The sequence below is a fragment of the Brachyistius frenatus genome, unplaced genomic scaffold (assembly GCF_029030835.1).
Source record: "Brachyistius frenatus isolate BFR_SWC_R1_liver_20210118 unplaced genomic scaffold, ASM2903083v1 Contig_115, whole genome shotgun sequence".
Taxonomy (NCBI): domain Eukaryota; kingdom Metazoa; phylum Chordata; class Actinopteri; family Embiotocidae; genus Brachyistius; species Brachyistius frenatus.
This window is the reverse complement of record NW_027210714.1, coordinates 887,682-903,161: the sequence shown is the minus strand read 5'-3', so window position 1 is coordinate 903,161 and position 15,480 is coordinate 887,682. Positions and strand designations below refer to the sequence as shown.

At 43.2% G+C, this 15,480-nt stretch overlaps 1 protein-coding gene across 1 annotated transcript; it reads right to left on the bottom strand.

Annotated features, from left to right (window-relative positions):
• On the bottom strand, positions 1–13,670 carry fshr (follicle stimulating hormone receptor). Its single transcript, XM_069713049.1, has 14 exons — positions 12,363–13,670; positions 9,768–9,839; positions 8,724–8,798; positions 8,125–8,199; positions 7,953–8,027; positions 6,910–6,984; positions 6,348–6,425; positions 5,055–5,123; positions 4,884–4,958; positions 4,113–4,298; positions 3,367–3,587; positions 2,792–2,973; positions 2,498–2,689; positions 1–1,999 (listed from the first exon to the last, which is right to left on the bottom strand). Exons 1-14 carry the CDS (start codon positions 12,566–12,568, stop codon positions 1,463–1,465), a joined length of 2,118 nt encoding a protein of 705 aa, XP_069569150.1. The 5' UTR covers positions 12,569–13,670; the 3' UTR covers positions 1–1,462.
• Between the last annotated feature and the right edge of the window lie 1,810 nt (positions 13,671–15,480).

The following is a 15,480-nucleotide window of genomic DNA, read 5'->3' as shown; positions in this document are numbered from 1 at the left end:
GATATAATAAACTTTATAAAAATGATATGAAAAAAAGATCCCATATATTTTGTACAAGACACACGGAGTGACACTTTCATTTATAAACACAAAAATAATTACATTTCTATGGTAATTAAAGGTTTTTCATTTAAAAAGTAGAGACACTTAAGTTGGTTTGGATTCGGAGGCACGGAAAGCCACAGCAGACTGAGTGTATGAGGAGATTATTAATCAGCAGGTCTCTGCAGTGTTCTTCTTAATAAATATCATTCTAACATTACATTGAGTGTTTAACGAATGTTGATTTTCTTGATGCTCATAAGCTGATATCCCAGACGTCAAACCTTTGTTAATCTGTTTCAAAGTACTCTAGTCTGCTTCATTATCTTGGGACACCAAATGGATAGCGTCTGTTACATAAAATGCCCGGATGAAGTCATCAGTTTCCTGCTCCTACTCTTTCTAGTTCTTCTTCTAAATTGTTATGCTGCAGTAAACTCCACCCGTCTGGCAGTCTGATTGAGTTAGAAACAACACGAAGGTATCTAGAGCGGCTATTTGACCTAGATTTGGTTAAGCTATCTGCAGTTGTTTTATAACTATCTTTTACTCGGATTGCTTCAGCGCATACAGCAGAGTTTATCCAGAGGTCACAAGGTTTAAGAAGAACACCGAACACCGCGTCTGCCCTTTTGTTGCTGCGAGTCAAACATTCAGATAGTCACAGGAAAATATTGTGGTTGAAATATTGTAATGTCCATGTAGAGTCAAAGCAGAACTGAGAACAAGATGGCAGTTAGAGTGTTTTCAAGAATGTTTTCCTTGTTGTGGGTCAGTGGTCAGTTGTCAGGCCTGTAGAGTCAGTAGCTGCTATATTCATCAAAGACATTGGCAGCATACACCGATCAGCCACAGCATTAATTCCACTGACAGGTAAAGCATAAAGTACAGTATAACAGCCCAGCAAGAAATCCTCCCTTCATGAGGATTATAATGTTCAGTTGTTATTGAATCTGATCGAGAGAGGTGTTGATTTGTTTTATTGATCATTTTTGGAGGCTGTAATTTGTGGTGCTTTAGAGCTCTACTGGGTTATACTGAGAAAAATGTTCTGAATACTTTCTCCATCCCCCTTTTTTTTTTTTTTTTTATCAAATGGGTTGACAAAATATTAAGAACAGCATTTTTTTGGAGATGCATGAAAACCAACAATATTTGATGTCGCCAAATCATTAATATGATGAGTAAGGGTATTGTTTCAAGGTTTCGAGCACATTTGTACATCTACATGTGTATTACACGCAACCGAAAAATCAAGTTCACCTCTCAAACTTGAATTGATTCTAACTTCGAGGTGTTCATGCGTCACCAACTACTACGTTTCCTTCAGACCTAAGAATAACTTTCATTGTTTGCCTGAGAAAAATATTTCTTCTGAGGGAGGAAAAAGTCTGTGGATGATATTGATTTTGGATGACAGTCAGTACTCTTGTTTCCCATCTGAACTCAGTGTATTGGCCAAGGAGTACATCATCACACAGCCGCTCTTTGGAGAGGACCATGCTGACTGCTGACAGGAGGTGATCTCCGTCCGGTAAATCTGTGCCCGAGTCTTAAACAGGCCGAAGCGAGCCGCGAGGAGAAAGAAGTCCTGTCTGAAGGTGCGGGTGAAGAAGGCGTACAGGAAGGGGTTGGAGCAGGAGTTGATGGGGTAGAATATGACGAGCAGCACTTTGGAGTCTGAAACGGTGATGAGAGGCAGCTTGAGGGCGGCGGAGACGGCGAAGAAGGAGATTGGCGCCATGCAGAGGAAGTCGGTGAAGATGAGGACAGCCATGCGTTTAGCCACGCGGGTGTCGGCGTGGGTTGGCGCCGACGAAGGCTTGCGGTAGGTCAGGTAGATGCTGAGGTAGCAGCCACACACACAAAAGAAGGCCAGGATGTTGAGGAGGAGCAGAGACACCACATAGACCTGGGACTTCAGAGCCTCCACGTCCATAGGCAGGCAGATACTCACCTGCGTAAACACACAGATATTCAACTAGAAAGGCACTCGGAGAACGCAGACCTGTGCGAAGGCCAAAAGCCCACTCTTCTGTGATATTGCGGTGCCAAACATTCTGAAGGTTTCAAGTTCTCAGTCGTGATCGTTGGCTGCTTTTCCTTCTGTTATTCATTGAATACCTTTGTGTTTTGCGCTGTTGAAGTTACTAAGGGTTGCAGAAAACGGAGACTACATTTTCTCCCTTTTTTCTGGTGTTTTATGGATTAAATAATTGAGAAAATTAATAACAGATTAATCGCAAATGAAATTAACCATCAATTGCATATTTTTTTTTCCTATTCTTAAGCATATCAACTCAAAGCATATTCTACACAATCCGTTCTTTATTTTGTAGACTGAGGTCATGCACCATTTTGCATCCCAAAGGAACTAACTAGTAAATGTGGCAGCGTAGACTGCAAAGCCCAGAAGGATGAAATGGAGATTGTGCGGGTGAAGTGTGGTACCCACTTTGCTGTAGCTGCTGACCCCAACTATGGGCAGCAATGCGGCCACGAAGGAGAAGATCCAGCCTGCTGTCATGATGATGCAGGCGTGTCTCAGGCGAAGTTTGCGGTCGAGCCGCAGAGCGTGCGTGATGGTGTGCCAGCGCTCCACGGTGATCGCCGTCAACGTGAACAGTGACAGCTCACTGGCAAACACCTGCAATTGCCACAAAAAAACACGCTGATTAACTCGAAAAACGCGCGCGTTGATTCGTGTTGTTATGAATGTACGCGATGAACTCTATGCATGCGTACACACCGTGAGGGAGCCCGCAGCATTGCAGCCCAAGCCTGTCTGCCAGTCTATGGCATAGTTGTAGTACCGGCCGCGATTGAGCATGTCCACTGTTGCTATGACTACCAAGTAGATTCCCATGCACAGGTCAGCAAAGGCCAAGTGGCACATGAGGAAACGAGGAACGGTAAGCTGGGAGCGGCTGCCTGACCACACAAAAGTGGGGGAAAAGAGTGTTAATTTACTGAAGTAAAAGTAAATTGACATTAGCGGTAGTGCTGTAGAAATAAGGGAGGAAGAAAGGAAAATGGATAGGAGGGAAAACATGCCATCAGTGAACCACATTTATTACTGAAATGCAGTAAAGCCCTAAAAATTCATCGCTGTCCATCAGATTTACATATTTAGAAGGTTTCTCTAAGAAAAGATCCCCATAATGTCTCAAAGTGTCTCAGGTGTAACTCTACACCTTTGCCTTCATTCTGTATGCACAGATCTACGAATATGCAAATAGTCCCCGTCTGTGTCCAAGATGGGCAAAAACTTGCCAAATGACACAACTTTAGCTCTAGCTTAGAGATAACCTTCCCATTTCATACCTAAGAATACAAAAAGAACCACTGTGTTCCCCAGCAGGGCAAGGATGGAGATGATCCAGATGAGGACACGCAAGGGGACGGTGGACATGATGTCCTCACAAGGGTTGAAGGCGTCCGGCGCTGGGCTGCAGGTGAAGGAGGTGGAGTTGGAGCAGTGGTCCTTGTAGAAGAAAAGTTCGCTCTTAGCATGAGGGAGTTCACACAGGGAGTTCCACCTCGATCTAACACGTAACAACACACCAGGTGCACATACAGTACAGTAAGTGTGAACAAATTGTCTTTTCATTTCTGCATTCATTTATTTTGATGCACGTTTTTTTTTTTCTATGGGTTTACAACCACTTCAGAGCCCTGCAGTCAATACTATTATTTATCGTGAATTTACCAGTAATGGAGTCATAATGAGATATTAAGAGGCACAAAACAAACACAAAAATAATGATTCGCATCTGAAATCACTTATTTGCTCACTCCCAGGGGAAGAAGAACGTTTTTGTTTTTTTTTCTCCCTATTTTTTTTGGAAAAAAAAACAAAGAAGCTTTAGCATGTTAATTAACAAGCTTCAGAGATGCTGGAGACATTTCTTACCTTTGGACTGAGCCAAGTCTCCCCCTGTTTCCTCTCTTAATGCTGAGCTAAGCTAACAGATACCTCTCGGCAACAACGTGGACGCGTACTGTTCGTTGCTCGTATCGTTCCTTAAATAATGAGTTCAGATACCTTTTGACGGGCAGTACATGTGTACCTGTTGATGTGCATGTTTTGGAAGGCGCAGCAGTGTGACTGGTATGTCAGGTTGGCTTGGCGCAGATTGGTAAAGAGCTCCAGAGGAGGAAGCTCTTTCAGGTCGACGGCAGACTCGGCGATCAGCTTCGTGAGCCCACTGGGGATGAAGTGTGGCAGAGATTTTAGGGCTGTGTGAGAGATGTCCCTGCAGGAGCAAGCAGACAAAAAACACGTATTTTAACAGGAAAGGAATTCAATTTCCGAGTCCATGGCATTTTTAACAGCTCCCCCCCCTCCTCCTCCTCTCTGTTTGCTGTATGTAATTGGGATTTGTCCTTATTTTGTAAAGGACACACACAGAGAAAAGACAAATGATGCATAAAAGTATATGCCAGCAAAATTCCTGAATAAAATGTGAAACTGCAGAGGAGCCAATGCCTGATTGCCAAGTGATTGCTGGGAGGGAAAACACAGCAACGACAGCCCAAAAGAACAACAAGTACTTTTGTCTGATTCCTCTCCTTCAATACAAATGGGTGTCATTCTGTTTGGAGAAGAAATAAGAAATGACTCTCTCTAGCTGAACGGGATTGGCTTCACCGGCTCTTGCTTTCTTTTTCTTTTTTTTACCTTAAATCTGTAGTGTACACACACACACACACACACACACACACACGCACACACACGTCCCCTTGTTTCTTGTTTGCGTTCACACCCCGAGTTTAATTAGTGATGATGAGGAGGGTGAATCATGTGACATGCATGAGTTACTGTTAGATGGCATGCTCACAATGTCACTAACTCACTGCAACCCACGAAGGCATCGGGATGGATGCGAGTAAGCTTTCGGTTGCCTCTCAGGGACCTAAGAAACAGAGAAATCAAATATATAAGCAGACTTCTTTTTTTTTTTTTGTGTGCAAATCTTCTGTTTGTAATTGTGTCTCTGGCTGTGACTCACAATTTGCCCATCTTTGTTCCGTTGAAGGCGTCACTTGCCACCTCCTTGATGATATTTCTGGTGAGCCGTCTGTCATTAGAGAGAGAAGCCAAATTACAGTCTCGTGGCTCCAACACAGAACGTTCCCAACAGTTAACTTATTTGAACTAACAATGCTAATTTCAGGATTTGTACTTCTTTTGTTCCCAGAGACCAAAGCTGCACAAATACGCAGGCTTTTTAGTCCATCACGGAATAAAATCGAAATCTGTGTTTTGTCACCTCGCCAAGCCTGTCTTTTTCAATATCAGTATCACACTTAACGCATCAAAAGTAAAAACTACTTGTTCTGCTGAAAAAAGACTCTGATGACTGCCAGATTAATAAATGGTATTATTAAATTCTGAGTAACGAGGTGGAGCTCATTTGAACTGTACTGTGTACAGTTAGGTACAGTCAGTCTTGTCGTTCCCAACATAAGGGTTAGGTCCCTGCAAAGGGTCACAAAATAAATCGGAGTGGTCGTGACATGATTGATGGCAGAGCAAAGAAAAAAAAACCAATGTTTTTCTTTATAAATTCATTTTTATCTTTCTTAATTCTTTCTGATCTTTTATGCTTTTAATAAATAGGAAATATTTTTACAGCTTTGGGCCTCCAATAATTCCATGAATTACACCATCTCAAAAGTTTAAGGAAATCTCTCTGTTATCAACTTCAACTTATTGTAAAGGTTCACAGGCCTAAAGGATGGGAACCACTGGTTTAATCTTAAACAATATGATGTATTTTATAAGCTTCTGCAAATGTGTGTTTTCATAATCGTTACAGTAACGAGCAGTTAATATGGTCAGATATATGTTGTAAAGTAGAAAATACAATATTTCCCTTTGAAATGTAATGGAGTATAAGATGTAAAGAGGCATAAAAGGGAAGTACTGAAGTACAACTACCTCAAAATTGAACTACAGCACCTTAGTAACTCTCACCACTGATTGAAGTCCCCATTACTCACACAAGTAAATCAATTAATGTCATTTATAGCATGAAAAATTATAATACATTTCAGTCAGCGCCTGATTGAATACATGATTTCCTGCAGGATTCTTGACCTGCAGCTCAAAAAGAAAGGGGAATAAATAAAAGGCTGTGTACAGACATAAAGCGTGTTAAAAATGCAGAAAAAGAAGAAGATGCATTGAGTAAAGAGGACAGAGAGCGTTTCAGAGAACATTCACCACGGCGCATGCGATGCCCACTCGGATCTGTGAGGGTGGTGCGTTTCTAAAAAAGAAAAGAAGATGAATCCCTTACATCTCCTTGAACATTTGATTGCAGAGCCCTCTGAAGGCATTGGAGGGGACTTTCTCTATGTGGCTTTCCTCCAGTTCACTAAGCGGCACAAAGATAAAAAAACACACGATCAACTACAACTAATGAGAGGTAAATAGTAAAAGCAGATATATGTACACTAAATGTGCAAAATTTGAAGAATATATATGTATGTATATATGTGTATATATATATATATATATATATATATGTATATATATAGGAATGCATGCTATGATCCCTGTTAAATCCACTTTCTTTTTGAAGCTGATAAATGTCAGCTGGTAGATGGTTTGAATATAGATTTTTAAAGGCTGCAGTCAAGGCACAGACGGTTTGTGCTCCCGATACTCCGCTCTGCGAGGAGCACTCGGCGTGCAGGTTTTCACTGCAGCATTGTATGTTTGATAATGTGATTTCCTCCGGCCTATTCCATTTTGTGTGCATACAGTAGCCTATTCAGGTGCATGTGGGAATAGTGGCGTGTGGGTGTGTATCTGAGCATTGCATTTGTAGTTCGTTTCTACATTGTACCGAGACCTACAAAAGAAAGTCGTGGGACGCGGACTGGATCTTGGACAGGTCCGGAAAAATGCTCAGCCTGGTGTCGTAGAAGGACCTGTGAAGTGAAGATTTAACCACCAAAGTTTACTACGTTCACACGGCAAACCGAGTCAGAATGATAAAAACACACACACACACTTTAGCGCAAGTCGCATCAACCGAGATAAATACTTAACGACTAAAGAAATTCTAAACAATCTAGAAGAGGAGGTCAGGTGGGAGATACATAAATCAGACATTCACCGTCTCTAAAATGTTTCACAACGCTGATTACTGAAAAACAGGCTTTCAGTTAGGAAAGAACAGAAGTCTGCAGCTACAGTAGCAGCTCTGTACAGTTTTATTCTTATCGGCACAAGGGCGTCTTAATTGAAGCTTGGTTGTAAAATGAAATGGTAAAAGCTCACCTATGCTGATTTTCAGCAGGTATAATATCTGCAATTTTCAGTATCTTAGTTTAATGTGTTCGCATAGTAACAGGACAATAAAGCAGCAGCAGTCTGCCCCGTAGAGCCACCTCTGCTTCGTATTAAACCTTGAAGAGTAATAAGTTATAAACTGAAATAATAAAACTAGCTTGAAGAGGAGATTTTCTTTTTCTTGTTCTTGTGCTAAGGTACTTTTAAAAGCGGTATTGTTTAAGAAAAATGTGCTTTTACCCCAGAGACTGCTGTATTTCTGTGTCCCCAGTTTTCACAAATTGGGACAAACATAACAGTACTAGTTAAGATACTGTCAGTGACTTTATATACTTTATCAGCGCACTGCCCTTTAGAAACGGTTGCTGAAATAGTGGGTCGCTTCTTTTGTGGAAAAATTTATTTTGTCATCCTTGGGATGAAGTGTGAGAGTTGCTTTCTCTTCCAGAGGATCCACGCTAATTAAGAAGTGATGTCTGTGGTTGTGTGGGCCATCAGAAGTAGGCCTGTCACCCGTGACCTATTTTGGGCTCACAGTCTGTTTGGAAAACACAAGTTAAAGTAGAAAGTGTTCATCTTTGCTGCACCCTCTCTGAGTACTCACAAATGCCGTAGCTTCTCCAGGTTCTTGAACGCATCCTGGTGAATGAAACTCAGGTGTTTGGACTTTGATATTATTCTGAAAGAAACACATTCAGTCATGTGCTCATTATATATATGCATGACCTACAGTTACAGGGGTTCACCGTCGCCATTATCCCGCCAGTTATACTCACATCTCCTTGAGCTCGGTCAGATTGGAGAAGGCAGACGCTCCAATACTCTCCAAAGCACTATTTTCAGATATCAAGCTGAGGGAAACACAAGATTATGACATATAGACTGAACAAAAATATAAACGTAACCCTTTTTTTCCCGCTCCCATTTTTCACCAGTTGAAGTAAAAGATCTAAGACTTCTTTTAGGCACACAAAAGGTTTATTTCTCTCAAATGAAGTTCACAAAGTTTGGTTTGTGAGCACTATGTTTGCAAAGAAAACCCATCCATCAGATGGTTGAGCCACATCAGGATGCTGATTAAACATTGGAAGAAGTTTTATATCTTTTACTTCAATTGATAAAACATGAGAGCGAAAACAAAAGTGTTGTGTTTATATATTTTTTGTTGCGTGTATTTAGAAATCGAAGTGTCAGGCTGCTGTTCACTCTTATTCTCTGACATGTTTGGTCTCCACCACCGTGCCGAGCTTACTTCTCGACTATTTGGTTGATTGTTCACTGTGATTTGAGCCTTCTCTGAGTTTGCAGCTCCTCTTTTTCAGCCGCAAAGACTAAAAAAAAAATGTGCGATATGCTTAAAAATCTGTATACTCACATTCGCGTGAGCTGAGGGAGGCTGGCAAAGGCAAAGTCATCTATACTCTGCAGCATGTCGTTCTCCGTGATGACGCTAAGTTTGGAAGTAGCGGATAGAAGATGAGAAAGTACAGGATTTAAATGTTGGTATAGATATAAATATATATAGAGAGAGAGAGATTTGAAGGTCGCAGCACTCAAGAAGCAATAAACAGGAGAACCCAGACCATAAAATACAAAGAAAAGAAGGTTCTGAAGACTTAGTTTCAGGGCTTTCGGTCCCGAGACGAAAGATCAACTCGGGCACACCTGCTTCTTCATGCAAGTATATGTGGGACATGCAGTTCACCATTGTCGTTCCCCGGGGTCAGATATCATTGAATGTACCACAGATGCAATAAATCACCAAAACTGAGGATAGATAATGTGAGTACATTATACAAAAAGCAATACAATAGCTAAATCCATTATTTATGCTTCCTGCGTGCTGATATCTTTTTCAGGATCCTTTTTCTGGTGGGAAATATGTAGCCTGTGATCGCTTAACTTTGGCTTCATTATTCAACGCTTGCTTGGCATCTACGCAGATTTTTTGTGTAAACTGTAAATGGAATTTGAACATTTTATAGACTAAAAAAAAAATTTATCCACAATTAGAAATAAATCAATGATAAAAAAATAAATAATCATATGTAGCAGCAGAAAAAGCGTCACGCAAAACTACTGTGAATTATTATAATAAAGACGACGTTAATTTGTATAAACGCAAACCCCAGTTTATTCAGTCGACTGTTGCTTATTTGCCACGTGAATGCAAATTGTAGGCTAAACAATAGGTTTTAATATAAATATGATGTATTGTAGAATCGGATCATTTTTTTGTTTGTTTTTTATACATTGTAAAACAATGTATAAAAAAAACACTGATCGGATCTCCCGTACCGGGAAAAGCGCCGAATTTCTTGGCCTCTGTTTGGATGATCCGTATCTCGGGTGTTTTGACTTCCTCAGTTCATTATGCTCCGCATCGAAAAATAAACAGACGCGACTGACTCACACTTACAGTGCGCTGAGGTGCTGCAGGCTGGCGAGGGCCCTCCGAGGAATACTTCTGATCTGGGTCCGCTTGATGGTCCTGTCGATGCAGAAAACAGCCGCTCTCAGTAACACGCTCCTCACAGGGATGTCCAGAGTGGAAAAATCATTGGGGGTGGGGTGGGTGATTTTCAACTCTGTTTGTACATTTGAATCGTGAAGGCAGCCATGACCAGTTACTCGCTCGTGTTGGGGATTTTCATTTCACGCAAAAAAAAACACAACTTTTTTGTGTGTGTTTTTTTTTTTTTTGTGTGTATACATTTGTCTACGCAACATCCCGAGGATTTTGCAATCTGGTTGTGGTAGATCACATCTGAAATGGCCCATCCATTGCTGCATACTTGTAAATATCCCCAGTGTTCCTGAGCCTTGACCTCCGAGCAGAATAGAGGAGATGAGAACACACACATCGCTGCGTGGGAGTTCGCAGCATGTCTCCCGGGAATTTGCCACAAAGTAAGTCCTCGTCTCGTTTCGCGTGTCGACTGAACTTGTTTGCGCGTTTCTGCCGGTGAGGTCATACTTAGCTTAAGCTGTTGTTGTTTAAATTGGTTCAAAAGCTTCAGGTGGTCCCTCTCCCTTCACACCGCCCGTCCCGCTTTCTTCCGGAGGCCTTGAGATTCCTTAAAAGTATTTAAACGTCCAAAACAGCCGGTCGGTGGTTACTTGGAGCGGCAATCGCCATGAACTCCGTGCCGCGGTGTCGAGGACGCCTCGACCACTTGCACCGCTTCCGGTCCACCTTTTTGGAGGTTGAAAGCAACACCTTGAAACTTGTGCAAGACTTGTGTGATTTCTTCTTTCAGAGAGCTGCGCGAGAAGATCGATACCGCTCGTATATCTAAGTATGAAACCACCGCCCGCTGCCAGCAGACCCTTCTTTGAATAGCACAGCCGCTTTAGCACGTCCAAAGATCAGCTGATCCTGGTGTACCAGCACCTCCGAACTCATCAATTAACACATTGAGTTTTGTTTGTCAGTTGTTCCCGCCTGTTTCCCGTCTTTGTTCCGAGTTATCCTGCTGCCGGTGGCAGCGGCATATTTACTGCTCAAACACAAGACTGACATCGGTCTTCTCATCTTGTTCTTGGCGAGAAGGCATAAATGAGCAAGTGAATCTCCTAAGATGATCAACTTTTCAACTTTCAAAGTGAGATGAGTTCAGCCTCGGTTCAACCAGAATATGAGGGGAGGCCCAACGAGGTCTGTTTCTGTGTGTTCCCGAATTCCCCGACACGACAACCCATTCCTGCCCGTGCGCCTGCTTCCGCTGGCTTTTGCCGATCGTAAAGGCAACTTTTTGTTGTTGTTGTTGTTGTTGTTGTTTTTGTAGACGGTGGCGTTCTGGATCGGACGACGCGATGCAAAGTCCTCCCACCGGTTTCTCCGCTGCATTCTGCTAAATTGGTCAGCAGTAACACGCAAAGCACCGGCGCGCTAACGAATGCGGTGAAGAAGACGACCGCCGGCGTGCGAGCGTTGACGCGAAACAACCCACGACGTGAACTGAACTCGCTGCTTGTTCACAAGAAAACTCCACGGGGCGTCTTTCAACCGGTGGCTGCCGGGTGACCGGCGGCGTTAAGTAGCTGCTCGCCGCACGGCGAGACGCCGACAGACACGCGTCCGCATACGTTACGCCGAGTTAATGAATGTTTAATAGAGCCGGCGTTGGCAAATTCTGTGCAAAATTCAGCCAAGAGCAGCCGAGTGAGGGATTAGACAGGAAAGTCCAAATCATTATGCACGCTCACGAGATGGGAATTTGAATTGTAAACATTGTGCGCTCTCTTTCTAAATCTGAATCGGTCTGACATGGTGAATGGGGAGGTGCTTTTTTTTTTTTGGACAAGTATTCTCTGTCACGACGTTTCACGCGGTTGAGTAGAGCGGCCGCGGCCAGTTTTACACGTCAAAGTTAAGGTAGTCATCGTAAGGAGTTGTGCACGGGCCGCAAAAAGCAGCCTTGTATGTGTTCTGTGGCTCGAAAGCATGTTTTCTAAAGCATGAAATAATTAGTATTGAATGTTGGAAATCCGGTATTCAGGGTTTTTGGAGGAGGCTCACGTTAAAGACAAGAGCCGGGCTACCTCGGGCCGGTCGGCTTCATTTTCGACCCATTCTCTGTCCCTTGTGAAAAGCCAAAATCGAATATGCAAAAAAAAAAAAAAAAAAAAAAAAAAATGTCCAGGGTAAAAAAAAACAACAACAAAAAACAACAACAACAATAATCTTATGACAATTAATACAAGAAAAGAAAAGAAATAAAAAAGCAGATTGAAGGCACAAAACAAATAGTCGAAGAAGAACAGATCACGTTGACGCCTTGCGTACAGATTCCAAACGGAATGGGAAGGGATTCATAGATAATCACCGTTATCATAACCGTCAATGAAATCATTTCAGTGTCATACGTAGTCAAATGTATAATAACATTAGTATTCCAGCAATTTGTCGAGAGAAAGTTGGAGTTGGGGCAGTCACGTAAAATGTGAACAGCTGCTACGACACCACAGATAATTCACTTTTGTGTTCATGCGTGTGCTTGTGTGTACTCACAGGTCCTCGGTGTTGCCGGGGATGTTGGAGGGAATCGCTGCGACCCCGAAACTCAGTTGGTAGCACTTCGGCTTGGCCGAGCTGCTCTTAAGTCCGGGTAAGATGTACACGTCGCAGCCGGTCCCCGAGGCCGCCGCCGCCGCCGCCGCCTTTATCATCATCACAATCGCCAGCATCACCGTTGTTATCGCCATCATCATCATCATCGTCTCCTCGGCCTGTCCGGGTCCCGCGCCGTTGTGCTTTTAGCTTTTCGAATCCCCTCGTTTTCCCCCTTTCTGCCTCCCACGCGGGCTTCGCGTGAACGCAGGCCTTCCAGCGGAGCCCGCAGCGCCGCAGGTTTGATCCTGAAAGTGTCCCGCCGGTCGGGCCGCGTGTCCGCTCGGGGGTTCGCCGCCGGGTCGGGGGAGAGAAGAAATGAGGTGTGTTGGTGTTTTCTGCCACGCGGTGGTGAATGTTGGGGGCGTGTGAATAGCTTCGTGGGGATGAGGATGTAGGAGGTCTTGGCTGTGTGTGTGTGTGTGTGTGTGTGTTGTAGTGTGTAGTGTGTGTGTGTGTGTGTGTGTAGTGTGTAAAACTTCTTGTTAGGATTTTGTGATGAAGCAATTTTTCTCCTCATTTTCCAAATGACTTTAGATCCACTTACTTGTTACACTGTGATCTTTAACATGTCTCCTCCAAATCCAACCACACAAGGAAGCAGTCAGACTTCAGCCACTAAAAAAAATGATTTTCGCAGTAGAAAATCGCTGATGTCATTTCCTTTTTCAGTGTCATTATTTCTTATTCAAAACGGATTTGAAAGTCATTCACTGTAAGTGATTTTTTTTTTTTTTTCCTTGAACAAGACTCACCTTTATTTTGCCACAAACATATTATTTCTAAGGAGGGAAAAAAAACCAAACTGAATTGCTAAGTAGAATTGCTTAACCTCACTAGTGGGCAAAAGCCAGTAGCAAAGTATAGATATTCTATTCTATTTTATACTATATATTTTATTGTGTACTCATTTATTCACCCACATTTTTAACCTTATGCTACTCTTCACTTTTGTTTTGCATGACCAAGAAAGTCTTCATTACCGCTTTAGTAAGCGGTAGTAAATATTACAGACAGTAGGGATCCTGTTTCTAGGAGATTGTCTCCTGTTTTGCTTCAAGTCATACCAACAAACTAGAAGTACAAATGTAAAAATAACCATGGCGACCAGGTGTGAATCTGTTTTGTCTCCTGTATCATATTTGTGTTGACGGATAAGCACAGTTTGATAACAATGGACATAATATTCCTTTCTAATCCGTTCCTGACACATCAGCAGGACGTGCAGCCAGCTTGCAAGGACACTCTGAGCTCACATGCACACAGAAAGACACCCACGCACCCACACACACACACACACACACACACACACACACACACACACACACACACACACACACACACACACACACACACTCTCTCACGCTTTTGTAGCAAACAATCTTTTTATGGCATTTTCTCCTTTTATAGATTTAGCTTCTCCTCTCCATGTATGTTGTCGTCTCTTCTATTGATACATAGTTGTGTGTGTGTGTGTGTGTGTGTGTGTGTGTGTGTGTGTGTGTGTGTGTGTGTGTGTGTATTGTACTGTGGGAACTTCGTGGAAGAACAGAACTCTTTGTGATTTATCCCAAAGCAGGAAAAAAATGCAGCCTTGAGCTCCTGACACGACCACATCCAAATATCTCTCTCTCTCACACACACACACACACACACACACACACACACACACACACACACACACACACACACACACACACACACACACACACACACACACACACACACACACACACACACACGCACGGATACACTCTCCCACACGGATACACTCTCCCACAGTTACTTGTTTATGCACAAAGCAAAAAAGAAACGGAGAGAGAGAAAGATGGGACAAACTAAATCTAGCGAATGCAGCTGTGCATAAGAGATGAACTGAGGAAGCGCAGGATGATGTGTCTTTTTTTTTTTTTTTTTTTGGTCGCTGATTGTTCTCCACCTGTGCAAGGGAGGATGGGAAATATTGACATGTTCTCGACCTTTCTCAGAAAAGCCAGCGATTGCACAGATTTAAAGAGTGAAATATTTTGACTGTAAAACGCAGGTGGAATAATGGACGCGGTCCGCGCGGGCGCTCGAGTTTCAGAGCTCTGCTATTCCGTTCTCTGATCCGGCGGGACGATGAGCCTCTTGTCAGTTTCATCAGATTCACTTTGATTGCTAACCGTGACGAGTCAAATAAATAAATAAATAAATAAATAAAAAGCTGGCCTGATGATGCACAAGAGTTCCACCGCAACGTCAGTGGCTGTTCGGCGAACTAAATAACGATGCATTTGTTATATCTGCGCTGTTCTTCTACTTCATATATATATATATCCCCCCCCCCCCCCGCTATAGTTACTAACGGGTGACCGTCACTAACGATGTCGAAATTCTTTTTACAAATGAAAATTCTGAACGGTATATTACAAGCACGCCCGACTGACAGAAAAATCACTTGGCGGCTATTTTGTTTACTCGTCGTACAATCCCATTTTTTTTTTTCCCATTGAGAACTTCCCGAGAGAATTTCGTTGTTACAGCTTCTCAAATTCGCGCCGCGGTCAAGGACGGCGAAGCGGCAGACGGCTTGCGGGCGCGGACGCGGGGCTTTTTGCCGAGCGGGCCCGTTCAGCGACGACAAAAGAAGCTTCGGAGAAAGGGAGACGGCGAGAGAACAAGGTAGCGTGAGACCCGGGGAGGTGTTTATTGAAACAGCAGGTCCTCGGAGCCGCTCTCGCCCGAGGACGCGAGGAGGCTCCGGAGGAGCTTTCATCCGGCAAACAGCAACTCCGCAGAGACTTATGCCGTTAACTGCTCTGAGTCATACTTCAAAAGCCCTGCGCAGTGTGTGCTGCATGGGGTGGGGTGGGGTGGGGGGGTTTATGTCCCAGTTAGGCGGAGCGGGCCCGGCTCGGAAAGGTGCGAGTTTCCCTTATTTTAACGAGAGGGAAAAGAAGTAATGTGGAGGAATCTGCATTTTTTGCAAGAGCAGATAGTTGTTGAAATATCTCGGCGCGTTGGGAAATGCGCCGGG

Coding starts and splice junctions, on each gene's coding strand:
- fshr (XM_069713049.1), bottom strand. CDS start 12,568: ATGATGATGATGATGGCGATAACAACGGTGATGCTGGCGATTGTGATG. Junction 8,200..8,723: donor CTCCCTCAGCTCACGCGAAT/GTGAGTATACAG, acceptor TGTTTCCCTCAG/CTTGATATCTGAAAATAGTG. Junction 2,690..2,791: donor ATGCTGCGGGCTCCCTCACG/GTGTGTACGCAT, acceptor TGGCAATTGCAG/GTGTTTGCCAGTGAGCTGTC.